The sequence below is a fragment of the Crocuta crocuta genome, unplaced genomic scaffold (genome assembly GCF_008692635.1).
Source record: "Crocuta crocuta isolate KB4526 unplaced genomic scaffold, BGI_CrCroc_1.0 scaffold96, whole genome shotgun sequence".
NCBI classification, from domain to species: domain Eukaryota; kingdom Metazoa; phylum Chordata; class Mammalia; order Carnivora; family Hyaenidae; genus Crocuta; species Crocuta crocuta.
Genome location: NW_027531522.1, coordinates 8,311,817 through 8,330,754, shown reverse-complemented (window position 1 = coordinate 8,330,754; position 18,938 = coordinate 8,311,817). Strand labels below are relative to the sequence as shown.

The 18,938-nt window shown below is 40.3% G+C and overlaps 1 protein-coding gene across 1 annotated transcript in view; it reads left to right on the top strand.

The window, feature by feature from the left end:
* Nucleotides 1–17,865, top strand: part of TMEM236 (transmembrane protein 236) — a 32,664-nt gene extending 14,799 nt beyond the window's left edge. The window contains exons 3-4 of the mRNA XM_077772462.1: nt 2,328–2,457; nt 17,084–17,865. Coding sequence (XP_077628588.1) covers nt 2,328–2,457; nt 17,084–17,667 — 714 coding nt within the window. The 3' untranslated portion in view covers nt 17,668–17,865. The remainder of the gene's footprint in view (nt 1–2,327; nt 2,458–17,083) is intronic.
* The last annotated feature ends 1,073 nt before the right edge of the window (nt 17,866–18,938 follow it).

Below are 18,938 nucleotides of genomic sequence, written 5' to 3'. Positions count from 1 at the left end.
ATCTATCTATCTATCTATCTATCTATCTTCTGTCTACCTAATTAATATGTGTCTGGCTTCTTTTAAGCATGGGTCATTCAAGTTTTTGTATACTATGGTATTCCATCATTTTAATTCTGTGGAGTGAATTTATTTGTTTCATTTTATGAATATGTTACAGTTTATCACTTCTGCCTTTGATGCCCACTTCAATTGTTTCTGTTTTTGGCTGCTCTAATTAATGCTGCTGTGAACAGCTTTGAGTATGTCTATTGATGCACATATGCAAGAATTTCCGTTAATATGCAGGAGTATAACTGAGGGGTCATAAGATATTCAAATGTTCAACTGTAGCAGAAAAGGCCAGTTTTCCAAAGAGATTCTGCTAATTTAGACTTGACACTAGCAGAGAATGAACATACCCGTAGCTGCATATCTTAGCTTTAAAAACTTAGCCTTACATTCTAAGTTTCTCAGCCATTCTGTTGGGCATGTATTCTTGAGTCTCATTATAGTTTTAAGTTGTGTTTCCTCGATAACTAATGAAATTGAGGGGTGCCTGGGTGGCACGGTTGGTTAAGTTCTTGATCTCGGCTTAGGTCATGATCTCACAAATTGTGCTGATCAAGTTATCAGCACAGAGCCCACTTGGGATTCTCTTTCTATGCTCCCTTCCCCCAAACAGACAAAGAAACAAACATTTAAAAAATTAATGAAATTGAGCACTTTTATCATCTTGCTATTTTTCCCTATTGTGTTACTTATTTTTTAAATCAATTCAGAAGTTGTTAATATATTCAGATCTCAAGCCCTTTGCTGATTATATACATTGCAAATATAGTCACACTTTGTGACTTAGTATTTTTAATGCTATTTTTGGTGAAGAGTTCTTAATTTAAAAATAGTCCAATTTATCAGGTTTTTTTTCCATGGATAGCAATTTTGGTAACTTGAGAAGATTTTGTCTTATTGTGAATCTGAACCTCGAAGTCCTCAAGATATTCCCCTATATTATATTTTGGAACCTATATGATTTACCATTTTCTTTTAATATTTTAAAAATGCTTATTTTAGAGAGAGAGCAAGAGCACAAGTTGGGAAGGGGTGGGCGTGAGGGGAGGACAGAAGATCTGAAGCGAGCTCTATGCTGACAGCAGAGAACCCGATGCAGGGCTAGAACCCATGAACCATGAGATCATGACCTGAGCTGAAGTTGGACACTTAACCAAGTGAGCCACCCAGGTGCCTCTACCATTCTCTTTTAGATTCGCAATCCATCTGAAACTAATTTGTATGTGTTGTGCAGTAAGGAGTCAGTCCCCCCCACCCCATAACATCTAATGCACTGAGCACTATTTATTAAAAAGTCTGTCTTCCCACATTTCTCTGCAGTGCTACTTCTGTTATAAATCTGTGTATATATACATGGTCTATTTCAAGCCTTCTGTTTTGTCCACTGCCTACTTTTATATAACTATGCCAATACCACCTGGATTAAATTCGTGTAGTTTTATAATAGCTCTTTATATTCCAAAGAGTAAATCTTTATATCTTTTTCATCTAAATGACCTGTCCTTTATATTTCTATATGGATTTTAGAATCAGCTTCTTATTTTCCACAGAAACTGTGAATTTTGATTGAGGTTGCATTGAATGGTATCATTTTTTTTAAATCCCATTTTCCCTTCATTGTATATGGAGATTTTCCCCATATAGTCTATGAAAGGAACATGTAGTTCCTTTCTTTCCAATACTTGCAGTGTTTATTTCCTTCTCTTGCCTCATTACACTGGTTAGGACCTCTAGTGCAGTGTTGCATTGAATTGATCATGGTGGCACCTTTGTCATCTTCCAGAGGAAGAACTCTTAACATATCACCACTAATAGGATGCTTGCCATAAGTTTTATGTAGATGCCTTAGTCAGATGAAGGAAGTGTCCCAAAATCTGGCTGGGTTTACCTGGGCTCTCTCTCCTTGGAGGACCCTGAACTCTAATATCTATGCCCCTAATTCTTTGACCTAGGGACTCTCAGGCTCTGCTTAGCAGTAGAGTTGGAAGAAGTTGCCCATCCCACCATTACCAGGAGCCTGCACTTATATTTTGGCATGTATTTACCAAGCTCTCTCTTGAACTGGAAGCTCATCCACTGATAACAAATCTTGATTACATCTTTACAAATTGTTCAATAGCTAATAGAATTGAACACCTGAAAAGCTGGAAATCAAGCTTCTAGTCTTTTAGTAAATGTCTTTATAATTAATTTAATGTTGCTCCCAGACTTTTAAAAGAATTTTAAACAAAGAAAGCATGAAAAAGTAATGCTTCTAAATGGTTTTCTGAAAACAGGTTCAAAAGAATAAGAATCCCTTACCTTCTACCTTACCTGATCTGCCAGTTTCTTTGGTTCTGACTTCCTTGATTGTGGTTGATATTATTGAGAAACTCAGGATATATCCTCTTAAAGCCTGGCAAAAATGTAAGTATTCTTTTAAATATAGATATTTTTTAAAGTTTGACATATTGTTTATCTTTCTGTTGCCCCGTTATCTGTAGACATGTTAGTTGATATATTTTCTTACAGCTGACATTACAGGTAGAAGATTAGAAATGAAGATATCGATCAGCATAACCCCCTCAAGGTCCATCCATGTNTGGGGATGAGCACTGAGTGTTATGTGGAAACTAATTTGACAATAAACTATTTGTAAAAAAAAAAAAGAAACTTACTGAAAGGAAAAAAAAAAGAAATGAAGATATCGAAATATAATTAATTTGAAACCTACATTGATAGCTAAACAGTTATTCTTATTTGTATTTTGGTAGTACTGATACATTAATGAACGTAGCACATATTTAATACCAAAATCCTTAATGTTTACTCTAGCAAGAAAATTACTAAGTAAATTATTATAGATTTATATTTTTAGGAACTCTCTCAAAACCTTTCAGTTTAGGTGAATAAATAGAGTTTTGGATATCTTTGAGACAGAAATTAATGTGACTACTGCAGCTATGTCCTAGAGAATTATGCATTTTTAATTGTGGATTATCAAAAAGCCAAAGATCACACTAGCAAACGTCAGATAGGCCACATTCCTCCAAAGGGATCAGTCAAAATTAAATATACATTGGCCTTTAAAAAAAAAAAAAAAAGATATTTTGTTAATTGAATATTTTCTTCGGTTGGTCTTAAATTTCTTCAACTTTCACTTAATTTCGTGTGATAACGTCCATGTTTAATTTATAATCTGTGAATGCCATAGTTCTTGTATGGCCACAATTTGATACATGAAATGGGTAGGTTTTGTGGAATCACTTCCTGGTGGGGTGGATGGGTTAAAGCGAGTGAGTCACCGGGGAATTCTGTAGAGTAATAGGGAGACCGCCAGGAAGGAAAAGACCAGAGAATCACTTATGGGTCATGAGCCACCACCGTTCTGCTTACTCTTACTCCTCACACTGAAAAATAAAACTGAGTTGGAGGCCACCAGGAAATCTGAGACCCCGAGCTTCCTATTTTGCACTTTGTCCTTAGGTGGGAAATGATGGTTGTTATGTTTAACATAACATAGGTGACAAGGTAGCTAAGATGGCAGGCACCTAGTGGCCCTCTGTTGAGGAAAAGATACTCTCAAGTTACATCTGCCCTCCAGAGTCCAGTGTATTTATATCCAACTGAGGAGGTTTGGAAATTCTCACTTTCTTTGCTACTTCTCTAGATTCCTTCTCTATGCAAACCTATCGTGAAAATGGATTGTTGTAAAAAATTCTCCCACGTTAATAACCTTCCATGTTAACGTGAACATTCTAAGTTCTTAATGAACGGTCTCTTTTTTAAAAAATGTACATGGAAGGGCACCTGGGATCATTGGGTGGAGCGTCTCACTTGGTTCAGCTCAGGTCATGATCCCAGGGTGGTGAGATTGAGCACCGCATTGGGCTTCTCTTTCTCTCTCTCTCTCTCTCTCTCTCTCTCTCTCCTCTGCTTTTCTCCCCTGTTCTCACTCGCTCTCTCTGAAATAAAAAATAAAAATAATGTACATGTGCATTTTTTGGAATAAGTTACTGGAATTTTACATTTTAAGCAATGAGTTGGATTGTTAAAGGAGAATTTTCCCTGTGTCCAGAAATGACTATCACATTGAGCATTGAAACAAGAAAACCCCAAAAAAGTCAGTCTTGGAGATAAAACCCGAGACCATGTCATACAACTGCTTTTTCTTATTTAAGAGCCTCCTTCTTGATCTCTTCTCTGCCCAACCTTGAGAGGGCTAATGTCTGGTTTAATAGCCCCACCATTTAATAAAATCCCACTTTAAAAAACTAGCCTTCACTCAAAACACCTCTGCAAATATTAATTATACACACATTTAATTTTTATACAAGCTTTTGAACTCAAGTAGTCCCCTCTACTCCTTTTAAACATGCATGATAACAAAATAGATTATGTGAGTTTTGCATTTATGGCGTATTCTCATTTATCTTCTGGAACTTAATACATAAAGCCATAAGCATTTAAATTGTAATCCATAAATCTGAACATAAGCCAGGATGCTAAAAATATGCTGTCGCTGCATGCGGTACTTTAGAATCCAAGAGGTAGGTTAGGGGTGGGTGGTGATCAAGCTTTAAAAACATTTGGCTCCCTTTAGAAAAGGTTGGGAAAGGGACCATATTTTGTTCTGTGCTCTGTCCGGAGAGTTTGGAAGGCATACTATCATACTATCAGCTTGTAGCAGTTATGACCTTGTACTAGAGGGAACTCAGGCAATCTGCAGGGCTTGGATTTATGGACACCCTGTGCCATCCCGCCCACCTTGATTCCAAGCTACAAAAGCTTGATCTTTGTGTAGCTTTTCCTTTCCTAAGATTTGAAATCGGAGTTCTTCTATATTTAAAAATATATATGCTGATGCTTAAAGCAGGCTTGACTGGCTCAAGGAATCCTTTCTGCTAACTTTCTGTTACCAGTTGAAATATCTCAGTATCAGGTGATTACCGTGCCAGAACATTTCCGCGCCTTGTTGCACATGGCCTGAGCCTCACACGGGAATATTTTCTGGAACACAGATCTCTGAGGCATGGCCATCTCACAGATGGCATACCTGATACTGGCAAGTCCCACTGGTGGGAACACGTTGTAAGAATACATTGTAGAGCCTGAATGTCCCCAGCTCTTATTAGTATGTGGGTACAGACGAGCACACGTGGATATTTCTCGTTGAATTTTGTTAGCTCAGTCCCAACCAGTGGATGGCTGGGCCTCCATCTCTCTTTGTCTTCCATATTGCTCCCTCTCCCTTTTTTTAAACCGGACCTAACATGAGTCTCCTGCAGTCTCCGGACTGCTGAATATTCCATCGTTCCTGCTCTTTTTCTGTTCGTCATTCTTATGCACAAACAACTTGGCATGCTGTTTTTCCACCCCTCTTCCCTGACTCTGTGCTCTAAACACATTGTGTCCTGCTATTACTTGCCTCCCAGGGAATATCATAGCTTCTCCTTACATCAGTCTTTTTTTTTTTTTTCTAATTTTTTAAAATGTTTATTTATTATTGAGACAGAGAGAAACAGAGCACGAGTGGGGGAGGGGCAGAGAGAGAAGGAGACACAGAATCCGAAGCAGGATCTATGCTGACAGCTCAGAGCCTGATGTGGGGCTCAAACCCACAAACCATGAGATCATGACCTGAGCCGAAGTCGGACACTTAATCGACTGAGCCACCCAGACGCCCCAACCTTACATCAGTCTTAACCTGTATTGTTTCAACCCCAAATCATGGTCACCATTGATTCCCTTTGCCCCCACCTAGATTCCCTAACCTCCATAAAAACCAGTGAATGCAAACAGACACACAAATAAGTCAAGGGTTGGATGCAGATTTTCAGTTCTACCTTCAGGGACTCATGTGAACAGCATACCTTGAGTACCATGCTATAAGTGGTAGAATAGAGTATAATAGATAAAGTACTGTGGGGCTACATGTGAAGAAATACTTGATTTTATCTATGGTGTCAGGGAATATCTGGAATTTGTAATTTAGACAGGCTTGGTGAAGAAAGCTTTCTGCACAGAAGGAAGATTGGGCCTCCAGAAACTCAGGACTACACGTAGTAAAAGGGCAAAAATAACCAGTTGGATTTCACAGTCTGAATGGAAAAATCTGTTGAGGTGAAAGTTGCCATCTTAAAACCAACTACTGTTTGTTTCCCAAGTAGCCGCTTCGGAAGCCTGCAGAGCTGATTTGTAGGGGTCTGTGGGCTTTTCTGGAGTCCCTGCTCGCTCTCATTCCTACTTGAACCACACCAGCACAACGTTTGTTTGTTTAGGGGTTGATATCTTGTGTAAGATTTCATTTGAAAAGAAAAAAAAAAAGGTTCTTCTGCTCAGTGTCTGAAAACCATTCATCGCGGACCTCATTTAGATTCATAGGCTGTCGCTGTCCGTAAGGCAGTACTGTAACTCAGGTGGCCAGTTCTCTACCTCTCCAGCCTGTGGCTCCCTGGAAATCGTGATGCCGCCCACCCAGAGGCAAAGTGCACCCTCATCCAAGGTCTTGTGTTTCCTGTTGCTTTGGGGGTAGTATACAATACCATACAACACCCTAAAGCACACTACACTGCAGCCTTGCGGGTAGAGCAGGCCAAGCCTTGTGGAGCCTACACGGGTTTTGAGGCCCAACACATATTAAAAAACCAGATCAAAATTTTAAGATTCCATTTTGAATCGTTCTATTTTTAATGTTTTCTGTTTTCCCAAAGTACGTATTTATTCTTAAAAGAGCGTCAAATAAACACAAGCGAAAGAGAAGAAAATGGAACTCCACCAGGGTCCTGTGACCTGAGAGTGCTAGCCGACCCCATCTCCGTAAGCATGCTTCACTTAAGGAAACCCACAGCGTATCCCTTTCCTTAAAAATAGGTGGCAGGTGTCATTGTTTCTATCAGTGGAGTGATATTCCATGATATTAATGAACCGCGACTTACTTCGCGTGAGTTTTTAACCTTGTTGGACAACCAGACTTTTGGTCTTGGGGTTTCACGGCTAAAAAGCCTCCTGTTATATGAGTCTTGTTCAGAAGTGAAAAGGGTTGCAGAAAAAAGGAGAAGGATGTGGCGAGAATGAGCAGGCTGATGTGGTTCGAGTGGAGCAGCGGGGGTGAGCCATGTGCGCAGCGCACATGCAGGGCTGGCGCAGGCGGTCGGTGTCCCGGGGACCCCGTTCTGTGTATGTGAGTTTGGAGCCACTCCGAGGCGACCGGCCTGGCAGAGGCTGGGGACAGAGAGAGTTAACTGTCATTGGATGACAGCCGAATGATATCAGGACGATGACCACAGAGTGTCCTCGGAAGACCCGGAGCATCTGCACATGCCCAGACGCCTTGGCAATGACAGGTGCCAGAAGAAACGGGACTATTATGGGCTGGCCGCACATGCACGCGAATACAGAGGGGGTCATTCAGAGGGGGTTTTACGAACGGCTAGCGTGATGGTTTGGCGGCGTTAGGGACATCGGCGCAGTCAGAGACAACTTGCTAGAAGTGAGATCAACAGGCTATTTGAGTGGAAAACACCAGAGCTCTGCACACGAGCTGGATTCCACTGTCCCATCAGTAAGAGGTGCCAGGTATGGTGCTGGCAGTGTAAGGTTTTCAAATAAATCTGCTCGTGGTGGCCCTGGTCCAGTTCCTACTGTGTAGTCTTTTTAATACCCAGACACTTGGGCCGACGGCCGCAGGACCTCCACAGCATAGGTAATCACTTTCTTAGGTGAAATGCCTAGACGTGCGATTTCTGCTTCAAAGTATATCCAAGCTTTAAGGCTTTCGATATGTGTCATTCAAGCAAATGACTCCCTCTAAAGAATGCCCTAATTTACTGTCTAAACAGCAGTGTAAGAAAACACCTGTTTCTCCTCAACCTTGTGGCTTTCAGATTATTTATTCCTTTTCATCTTTGCCAGTTTCAAAGGAAAAGCGGTATTTTATTGTTTTAATAATTTGCTTAGGGTAGTAAGTTGTGTTGAGCATCTTCTCATAGGTTTCTCGACTGTTGGTATTTAAAAAAAATCATATATTTATGTCCTTGATCTGTTTTTCTGTTGATATGATTTTTGTTTTTACTACTGTTTCAAGAGGTCTATAAATAGTAAGGCCATTAAATTTTGCCTGTCAGAAGTGTAGCATATATTTCAGAGTTATTTTAATTTTTGATAAGGAAATTTCAAATTTTGACATAATCCAATCTATAAATATGTCCTATATGGAGTCTCTTTATGGTGTTATGCCTTAAAAGTATTTTTCTCACTCCAAGGTGATATAAATATTTACTAATTATTTTCTCAAATAATGTTTCTCAAAACATTTTTACATTTAAGTGTTTCATGAAGAAAGGAAGTTGGATTCTCTGTAGGATATAAACTCATGAATTTATAGGTACCCAATCAGTCAGAAATGATAACCAGTAGATTTATTTTACGTGATCTGGCAAAGCATATAGACCCCCCTGCCTCTATTGTACTTTGGTCCATTTCTTCTGGCATTTCCATCATAAAAAAAGGACTTAATAGAGCACTTTAAAAATGTGCATACCTATCAGAGCAACCCCTGATAAACTGAATCAGGACCTCTGAGGATAGGACTCGAGCATACTTAGATTTTTAAAAACAAACCCTCATTGGTTTCTGATTTGTAGCCCCAATTTGGAGCATTGGTCTTCACGTTACCCATTCGAATCACCTAAGGGACATTGCAAATTTTTTCACTCCTAGACTGAACCCCAGATAATTAAAATCATAATTTTGGTGGAAGGTAGGACCAGGCACAGGTCACTTTTAAAGCCCCCCCTCCCAGGTGATTTACACTTGTGCATATGATTCATGTGTATGGACAGGAAGCAAGCAGGGGCAGTTTACACCTGTTAATGCCCCAAAGCCTCTGGGAACTAGGAAGCAAAGTTATGGGCAGGGAGCACTTGGGGAGGGACAGAAGGGAGAGAATTGGCGACAGAATGGGTAAGGTTTGGAATAATTGTTCAAGGTCAAGGACTGGGAGACGGAAGGATGACAGAAGCTTAGGGTTCAGTGAAGAATGGAAACCAGGAACATGTCTGGGATCCATCAAGATTATGAGAGCTTTCTTCAATGATCCTGAGAAATCGGGGTGTTGATTGTAGAAAGGCTAGAATTGTAGGACTGATCCACGGTTAGGAGTCTGTAGAGCAGGAATGGAAGAAGGAAAAGGAAGGATCTATTACTTTCTTAGTTATTTCTTCTTATTGAATCAACACGATTTCTTAGATGAGTGACAGTGATGATTTCTATGGAATATCTAAGCTACTTACAGTGAACCATGTACCTGTAGGGACTCCTACGCATGCGTACTCAGCGGGACCACCAGAAGAATGTGTTCAAAATACATACGCTGGAGCTCTATCTGCTGATCACTACACCAGGGGACGGTTGTTGGGCCTCCGTGCGTACAATTACTTCTTCAGGTTAAATGCCTAGACCACTGGTCAAGTTCTGGCTCAAAGTACATGCAAGGTTTGAAGGCCTGGCATAATTTTTAAAAATTCTACAATTAGTCCCTGACTGAGAGACCCTGGTTACAGGAAGTATTGGGAAATGTGACATATAGCAGGTTAAAAGCTGAGAGCCCAGATCCAAATTCCTAAAGGAATCTGCTTTCCAGATTCCCTCAAAATGGAACTCAATACANAAGGGAAGCTGCTTTTCTCTGAGTAAAATGAATGGCACTTTGAGTTCCCCTTTGTTTCTTTTTAAGAAAAAGCTTATTATACAGTATGAGCCCAGCGTGTGAGCTGGGTTTCCATAATGTGTTTTGCAATGTGTTTAGAGAGTATGTATGAGGAACACTGTGTTTCGAGGCCATGCCAAGGAGGGGGACTATTTCCTTTCATACCCTCCCTTTGCTATTTAGAAGAAGGAAGTTTCAGAAAAGTAAGTTAGCTCACTCTAGGATTTTCCCTGCCTTCTCAAGAAGCAAGTAACTATTTACCAGACTGGGAGAAGAGAAGGGTAGAATTTCTGATTTATACCTTCTAATGAAGTACCAGCTGTCGAGATTAGGTCAGTGTGTATTGGGCCAGAGACTATATTGTAGCCATCCTCATGCCAAAAGACACAGGACATCAAGTGCTATCACGTTGTGACCCTCTGATTAGGACAGCTTTACATGGTTGTATCAAACTGGCATTTAATTGTTAGTTTCTTCCTATGCGGGGGAGGGGGAGGGGCAGGGATTATGAGTAATTTTAGTATACAACGTGAGATTCTTGAGAGTTGCAAGAGATTCCCTAAGTAAATATTTGAGGGACACTGATAGAAATAAGGGAACATGAAGCATTCAGCCTGCGTTACTCTGTCATAATACCAAGATGTGTTCCTCCTGTCTTTATTATAATCAGCAAAGGTTATGGCCCAAGGTTGAAAGGAAAGGCACAGGTCATTGCTTGTCAGTTTCTAGATTTTCTGGTCTTGGAGTAAATATAGTAAAATAGGTTGTTGAGCCGATGTTCTGCATAATGTGCGGAAATCTCAGTCATTTTGTGTTTACATCACAGGGTCCTTTGTACCGAGCACCATTTTGCTGTGGCTCTGCTATGTTAGAGCCCCACCCCCACCCCCATTTCTGGATGGGGGTGGTGTTCTTAAGTGTGTTTCCTGTGAACTCACAAACCCCGTTCTTCTCGGAAGCACACATCGGCATTTTTGTCCTCTGACTGGTGACTCCTGCCGCCTGGGAAGCCTTCGAAAGGTCTTGAACCAGGCTGCTGCTGATGGTGCCATTTCCTGCCGACGTGTGGCCCCGTCCTGCGAGGCGATGCCAGAGACCCATCGCGCCGGCTGCTCCTGGGCCCAAAGTCGTGTGACATCTTCTCTCACTCTTTTTTTTTTTTTTAAATTTTTTTAATGTTTTATTTATTTCTAGGAGAGGTAGAGAGAGAGAGACAGCGTGAGCAGGGGAGGTCAGAGAGAGAGGGAGTCACAGACTCTGAAACAGGCTCCAGGCTCTGAGCTGGCAGTCAGCACAGAGCCCGACGTGGGGCTCAAACCCACGAACTGCGAGATCATGACCCAAGCGAAAGTCGGATGCTTAACCGACTAAGCCACCCAGGCGCCCCAACATCTTCTCTCACTCTTAAGCTGCACAGGTTCTCAGGCTGCCAGGACCTCCACACGTCATCTGGGGCTCCTCAGCCGAATCAGTCATGTGGGCTCACTTAAAGTGCTCTCTCCAGGACCCCGGCGGACAGTAGTCTTAGTAGTGGCAGACCTCACGCAGGACTCCAGAGTCCTTCCTCCTGTTGAGTGGAGGGCGATGCGTTCTTATTCCACCTGGTTGTCATGCTTTGGCTGACCTTCCCTGGTGCAGATCTCCCCGGCGGGAGGCCCATCGCCCCCTTATATCACCAGACCCTAGAACAGGAAGGTCTCCTACCTTATCTACGGCAAATCTTTATGGAGGGTCTGTTACCTACATACCAGGTGCTCGGCCAGGTCCTAGGGGTACCGTGGCGGATGAAAACAGTCTCCCTTCACGTGGAGCTGGAAGTTAGTGGATACAACAGCACATCAATAAACCGCACTAGCAAATGTATACGATTAAAGCAGAGGCAAGTGCTCTGAAGGCCAGAAACAGGCTCTTTCCTGTATGTGTCCATTTTTGTCACCCAGCTTGGGTTCGCTGGGATTGGAGCTTTGGTCTGTACTCAAGTACAGTATGAGTAGAGGCATTTCAAGCCATATCAGAGTCTAGAATTATTTATATTTGGAAATAAGATAACTATATGCTTTTTAACATTTTACTTTACTGTTTAGGTTTTATTTAAATATATTCAATATTGTATACTATACAATTATCATATATTGGTACATGTTATATACTTATAGTTGTCCATAATTAAGATACTATAATGATTCACTGTTACATTATTATATGTAATATAATATCTTGTATAAGATATCTTATATCTTATATAATATACTCCGGATGAGTCTCTAAACTAATAGTGGAGGGGAAGATGGTCTTTAAACTATCCGGCCTTCCAGCTGCATTAGACAAAAGAATTTTCTTAATATTTTACATCACCTACAAGTCCAGAAATGATACATATGTTTATTCTCTTGCCTGATGGGAAGTAGCAATGAATAGGTTTTTGAGTGTGCTGGAAAAGAGTATAATGCTTTTTCTAGAGACGAGTCCCTTGACTTTTCCAGAATTGATGATGAGTTGAGTATTTGTCTTGAATTCATTATTATTATGAATTATTATTTGGTGAAGATGTGCATACTGCTTTGAACACAGACAGGAGCAGGCTGGTCAGTGTTTAAACAACAGTCTCTCAGGAGCGGGGCCCGGGGGGAAGCCCTGCTTTGCTCCCTTTGCCAATTTATCTGGTGTAATTATTCCTTACATGACCATTTTCAAGCTACCAAGGTAACGTCATTGAACCTATGGAATTGGGATGAGACGCATACGATTGGCTCGTTAGGTGTTGCAGGCCGCCTCCGCCTGCACAGGAAATATCTGTGACGTAGTGCTTTTCGCTGTGATACGAACAGACAAATATGTGAATTAAACCTATGACCTTGTTAAGGCTCTATAGCGTGACATGGTTTCTCAGACATTTTGACCGCCCCCCAGTGAATGGGACAGTGGGTAACAGTGTAAGTATAATCAAAGTTTAACAAGCTATAATCACTTTTACCTTACTGTATTCTATTATTTTCTGTTCTATTCTAATTCATTTAAAAGAGTAAATTATTTTGTGATTGCTACATTTGATATATATATTGATATATATTGATATTATATATATATTAACACTTATTTTTGAGAGAGAAAGAGAAAACATGAGCAGGGGAGGGACAGAGAGAGGGACACACAGAATCCGAAGCAGGCTCCAGGCTCTGAGCCATCAGCACAGAGCCCAATGTGGGGCTCGGACTCACGAACCACGAGATCATGACCTGAGCCAAAGTCAGGCACTCAACCAGCTGAGCCACCCAGGTGCCCCTACATTTGATATATTGAACACACATATGGCTGTTTCTGTGTGTTAGGCACTATTTTAAATGTTTTATGAATATTGACTTGTTCAGACCTCATAACCGCCCTGTGAGGTAGGTGCTGGGTTTCATCATTTATCATTTGGCCATGAGGTTACTCACTTGTCTTCCAGACCTCCAAAGTGCTGTGCAAAGGAAACAAACTATTTATGATACAGCTGAGTTTAGTCAATAGATAGTGTCAAAATAATGATGTATATAAGTGCCTTGTTTGTATTTTATTACACTTTTTCCCATCATCCCCAAGATTATGATTAAAAGTACTTTGCTTAATATGCTTTAAAATATTTGTAATGATTATTACTTTTCTTCTTTTCTGGATTTTTTTTTCTTGGAATGTTATGTCTAAATCATTAGCATTTCACTTTCTCTAGGACACTTGTCTCTCAGGAAAAGTAGATTTTGGGTGGGGCGCCTGGGTGGCTCAGTCGGTTAAGTGTCCGACTTTGGCCTAGGTCGTGATCTCGCAGTTTGTGAGTTTGAGCCCCGCGTCGGGCTCTGTGCTGACAGCTCAGAGCATGGAGCCTGCTTTGGATTCTGTGTCTCCCTCTCTCTGACCCTCCCCGACTCATGTTCTGTTTTTCTCTCTCTCTCTGTCTCTCAAAAATAAAACAAACAAAACAAAATAGAAATACATCAATGTAAAGAAATAATCAAGTAAAACAAATGTGAGCTACCTACTTAAACACTTATTGTGATCAAAATTACATTTCCTTAACTATTTAGCTTGAACAGTGAAGACAAAAAGTTGTTTCGGCAGCTGGCACTGGATGTAGGGAATGACACAGAATGGCTGCCACTTTCACTTTTTACAGGGAAATATCAGCCTCTAAGAAACTGAGTCCATCTCTTTCTTCATGCTTCTATCCTTTATGGGTTTTGCATAAATATGTATCGTTTTACCCACAGCAGAATACTAACAACAACAGAAGAATTCTAGCTGTAAGTAGAAATTTAAAAAATAGTCATTTGGAGGGAATCTAATCCCTGAACCAAAGGGAATAGTATTGGGTACACGGAAGTTTACATTGCTCAGGGGTAAACTGGTAGGTCTGCTGTCATGACCAAACAATTTCTTGGCTTCTTCGACACTACCTTGCCTTCTGGGAGGCCAGCAGAGCTCTCCAAAGGACAGTTACAGTTGTTGCCCTGTGGAAACAGCACAGCCGAGTCCCTGTACCTCTAAATATAGTCTCTGTTGAGTTTGGAGAGATATGAAGCTCCCAGTCCAATTCCGCCAAATATACATGGATTGAGACCTTAGAATGTTTTTAGAAATAAACTTTCGAAGTGCCTCTCAGTCAGTTGAGCACCTGACTCTTGATTTCGGCTTAGGCCATGATGGGTTCATGGGTTCAAGCCCCGCGTAAGGTTCTGTGCTGACAGTGCAGAGCCTGCTTGGGATTCCGTCTCCCTCTCTCTCTGCCCCTCTTTCCCCCTCTCAGAATGAATGAAAAAAGAATTTAAAAAAAATGAACTCTTGCTAAGAATTTATTGTTCATCCCATGGCTCTTATCCACAGCTATTAAGATTCTTAGTAACTATTTCACAATGTTCATGTGTCACTTCTAACATCGCCACTTCCTGGCATTGATAGAGTGCTGAATTTGCAGTCATCCTCAGAAGCCCAAATTATACACTGCATTATTTATGTTGACAAAAGGAATTTGGATTTCCATTCAAACAGTTTTATGTATGGAGACAGGTGAAGGAGTGCTCTCCGGGACATGACATACTCTAAGAAACATAATTTCCATGTTTATTTTTTTTTCTTTCGTAAAGTGAGAGATATAATTGATGCCAGTGAGCATCTGGGTTTTAAAAAAGATAAATTTAGGAATATTTTTTTGACATTTATTTATCTTTGAGAGAAGAGAGAAGGAGACACAGAATCCAAAGCAGGCTCTAGGCTCTGAGCTGTCAGCACACACCCCGACATGAGGCTCGAACTCAAACCGTGAGATCATGAGCTAAGCTGCAGTTGGGACTTAACCAACTGAGCCACCCAAATTTTAGGAATATTAAAATAATAGTAGTCAGTGTATTATTTTCTTTCTTACTTAACTATTATTTATTAAAGTGATACTCCTTCATGCTACTGTGCATCTAAGGTTGATAAGGAAGTTTGTAAGGGTCCCACCACTTATTTATAAATGATTCCTATCAGAAGTAAATCGGGTTTCCTGGGTGGCTCAGTCAGCTAGGTGTCTGATTTCGGCTCAGGTCATGATCACACAGTTTATGGCTTCGGGCCCCGCGTCACTCTGTGCTGACATCTCAGAGCCTGGAACCTGCTTCGGATTGTGTGTCTCCCTCTCTCTCTGCCCCTCCCCCCCTCACACTCTGTCTCTCCCTGTTTCTCAAAAATTAATAAATATTTTAAAAAAGTAAATCCTATTTTATCAAGAATTTAGATTCTTTTTAGTTTATCAGTTTACTCAATTCACACTTAAAATTTTAAACTAGTTAAGTATATACAAAGAAAACCGACGTTTGTCCTTTAAACAACACCTACTTAATCAAATATTTTATTAGTCATTAATCATGATTATTATGTTTATGATCTTTTCACATCAGTATAGTTCAACAAGTTTTTGTTGACTTCGTGTCTTTAACCTTAGAGCTCTGCAGTCTAAGGAGCCCTTTAAGTTTTGTCTTATCAAGTAATATGACAGCTCAGCATGTTGGCAGAGTAAACTTCACTTAAGACCAGATAAATTCTTAGAAAAAACAATGGTGTTGAACTAGATAAGTGTTTGAAAAATAGCGTGCTATACTTTTCATGTCTAAGAACTATACCATCAGTACTGGTAGTAAGTCTTGAGATCGGAGGATCCCTTCATAATTCCCCAACCTCGTCACCCATGTGCGCACACACACACATACACATGCACACACACACACACAATGTGATACTCATGAGAAAATATCCTGCTTATTCAAATGACTGTGGCGTTGATCAGGCCTAGCCTTGTGGCATATACCAATTGCATTAGCCTAACCAATTGAGCTGACTGGTTCAAAAACTTTGGGGGAAAGAACAGCTTAAAAAATCTGGGATTCACAGGCGCCTGGGTGGCTCAGTCGGTTAAGTGTCTGACTACGGCTCAGGTCACAATCTCATGGTTCGTGAGTTCAAACCCCGTGTTGGGCTCTGTGCTGACAGCTAGCTCAGAGCCTGGAGCCTGCTTCAGATTCTGTGTTTCCCTCTCACTCTTCCCCTCCCCTGTTCGTGCTGTCTTTCTCTCTCAAAAGTAAAGAGTAAGAAAATTTTTTTTTAAAAATCTGAGGTTCAGAGTGGCTCCCTTCACTAAAACATTGATTGGTCAACCAGATTCCCTCTTAGCACTAAACTCCAAGCCCAAACATCTGAGTTGTATTGATCTCTGTGGACTTCTTATAAAAAATGACAACTTTGGACCATTGGACTTTGATTTTATTGTATTTGTGTGTTTTATAATTAGCACATGATGCTTTGCCTCTAGCAGGTAATAGCAGCCATAAAGTTAAGAGGTTGTCAATCGGGGTTAAACAAATCTGGGTGTGGATTTCAGCTCCGCGCATTACTGTGTATTAGAATTGCGGTGTCATTTCACCTCTTGGGCTATAGTTTCTGTATTTATAAAATGGGATAGTCATGTCTATCTCTCAACTTTTTTCTGAGGATTAAATGAGATTATGTGAAAGTGCTTACCTCAGTAACCAGAAATGGCTGGCACTGTGAAATGGTAAAAATGACTTGGGATCCATATCTAGAAAAATACAAAAGCATAAAGAACCTCTACATCTGTTTTTTTTTGTGTGGGGGGGGTCAGTATGATATTCTCTGTTATCTGAAGTTCCATGTGTAAAACAGACCTCGAAAATAAAATGCTCCCAATTTTCTCTTGTTTTAACTTTAACTAAAAAGCTGAAATTTTAAAATTTACCTAAAATCGAAACACAATTTTTATTGATATACCATGTCAAAAAATGTTTCACTTGTCGTGAATCAATTAATTTATTCCAGGTAATGAAGACAGGCATATTCATACAACTACTTTGCACCAAGTCAAAACGGTGACAGACCAAGTAAAGCAACAGGAAGAAAATACTTCATTTCCGCAGCCAGCCAGGAGGACTGAGGCATCACAGCCGTCGGCGGAAAGCACACAGAACACTTCTCCAGTCCTGGAAGAACCCCAGGAACCCTCCTTCCACTCGGGGGTCCTGGGAGCCATGTCCCAGCAGGATCATCGTGCCCAGATCATTCTCTGGAGCTTTGTGCTGTGGTCTGACACCATAGAAATGGTGCGCGTGGCTGGCCACCCTGCTGTGTATAAGTCAGGCTGGCTGTACCCAGTCTACATATTTAGTTTTATTTCTCTTCTTCGGATAATATTAACGCCTCAGAACCCTCTCCACAATTCCCTGGGCATCTTTCTCCAAGACTTACCCTTTGTTATTGTTAGACTTAGTTTAATCATTGCCCTGGGAACAGTCACACCTGTATTGGGCCTTTGTAAAAACATACTCGTGACGGTCTCTTACGTTTACTTCAATTACTTCTCCAAATTCAAAGCTTTATCTACCTTTGAAATGTCTTCATTTTAAAAAGAAAATGTAATAGGAGTGCCTGAGTGGCTCAGTCGGTTGAGCATACCTGACTTTGGCTCAGGGCATGATCTCACAGTTTGTGAGTTTGAGCCCTGCATCGGACTCTGTGCTGACAGCTTGGAGCCTGGAGCCTGCTTCAGATTTTGTGTCTCCCTCTCTCTCTCTGCCCCTCCCCTGCTCATACTCTGTCTGTCTCTCTCAAAAATAAATAAATATTTTTCAGAAATAAAGAGAAAATGTAATACAGTCAAACCTCTTCATCATGCATGTGTATACCTTTGCAATTTTTTTCCTCTGGGGCATAAATTTTTGTTCTGTAGAAAGAAATGAGGAATACACTGTAGAGAATAAACTTTTTAATAATGGTAGCTTATCGCTTTTTAAAAAGTATATTCAAATGATATTAAATGTCAGCAGTGTTTCATTCTTACAAGTTAACTCCCCTGAATCTCTAGAAAATATTAGTAATTTTAGTTATGTATACTACACTGTTTCTAAAAACACTTCCTTAAAGCCTTAAAAAAATTAGAACATATTTTCCCACTAAGTCCAAGAATGATGTTTTTATCATTTATGTAAGTTAAAGAGCATCGCAAGAATGAATTAGATAGAACTACTTTTTAGACAATACATCTGATGTTATTGAATAGTTTTTAGATTAGACTTTTAAAAAATTTGAATTCAAGAGGCACCTGAGTGGCTCAGTTGGTTAAGTGTCCTACTCTTCGTTTCGGTTCGGATCATAATCTCACAGTTCATGATCTCCAGCCCCACACTGGGCTCTGTGTTGGCGGTGCAAAGCCTGCTTGGGATTCTCTCTCTCCCTCTCTACCCCTCGCCTCTTTGCACTTTCTCTCCCTCTCAAAATAAATAGACATTTTAAGAAAGATATAAAACATTTAAACAAGTTTTTTGAACTATAGTCCTAGGGTCTCCTTCAAACATGGAATTATGTTCTTTAATCTGCTTTGGCAAGCGACTTTTACGTAATCGACTGATTTCCGCATAAACAGCAATTGAGTTTAACAGATGCTTGGTTCAGTTTAAGGCATAGACCTTTTGCTCATACTGAAATACTAATATATTGTTTAATATAATGAAGTCTAAGTACATCAGTAATACCTAAAGTTTTATAATAGAAAGAAGCCATAAATTGAATATGTGGATTTCAAAGAATATTTGTGGAATTTCATGCCATCATAAAAATAGTCACAAGCCCTGTTTAAAAATTTTTTAATGTTTACTTATTTTGGAGAGAGAGAGCATGA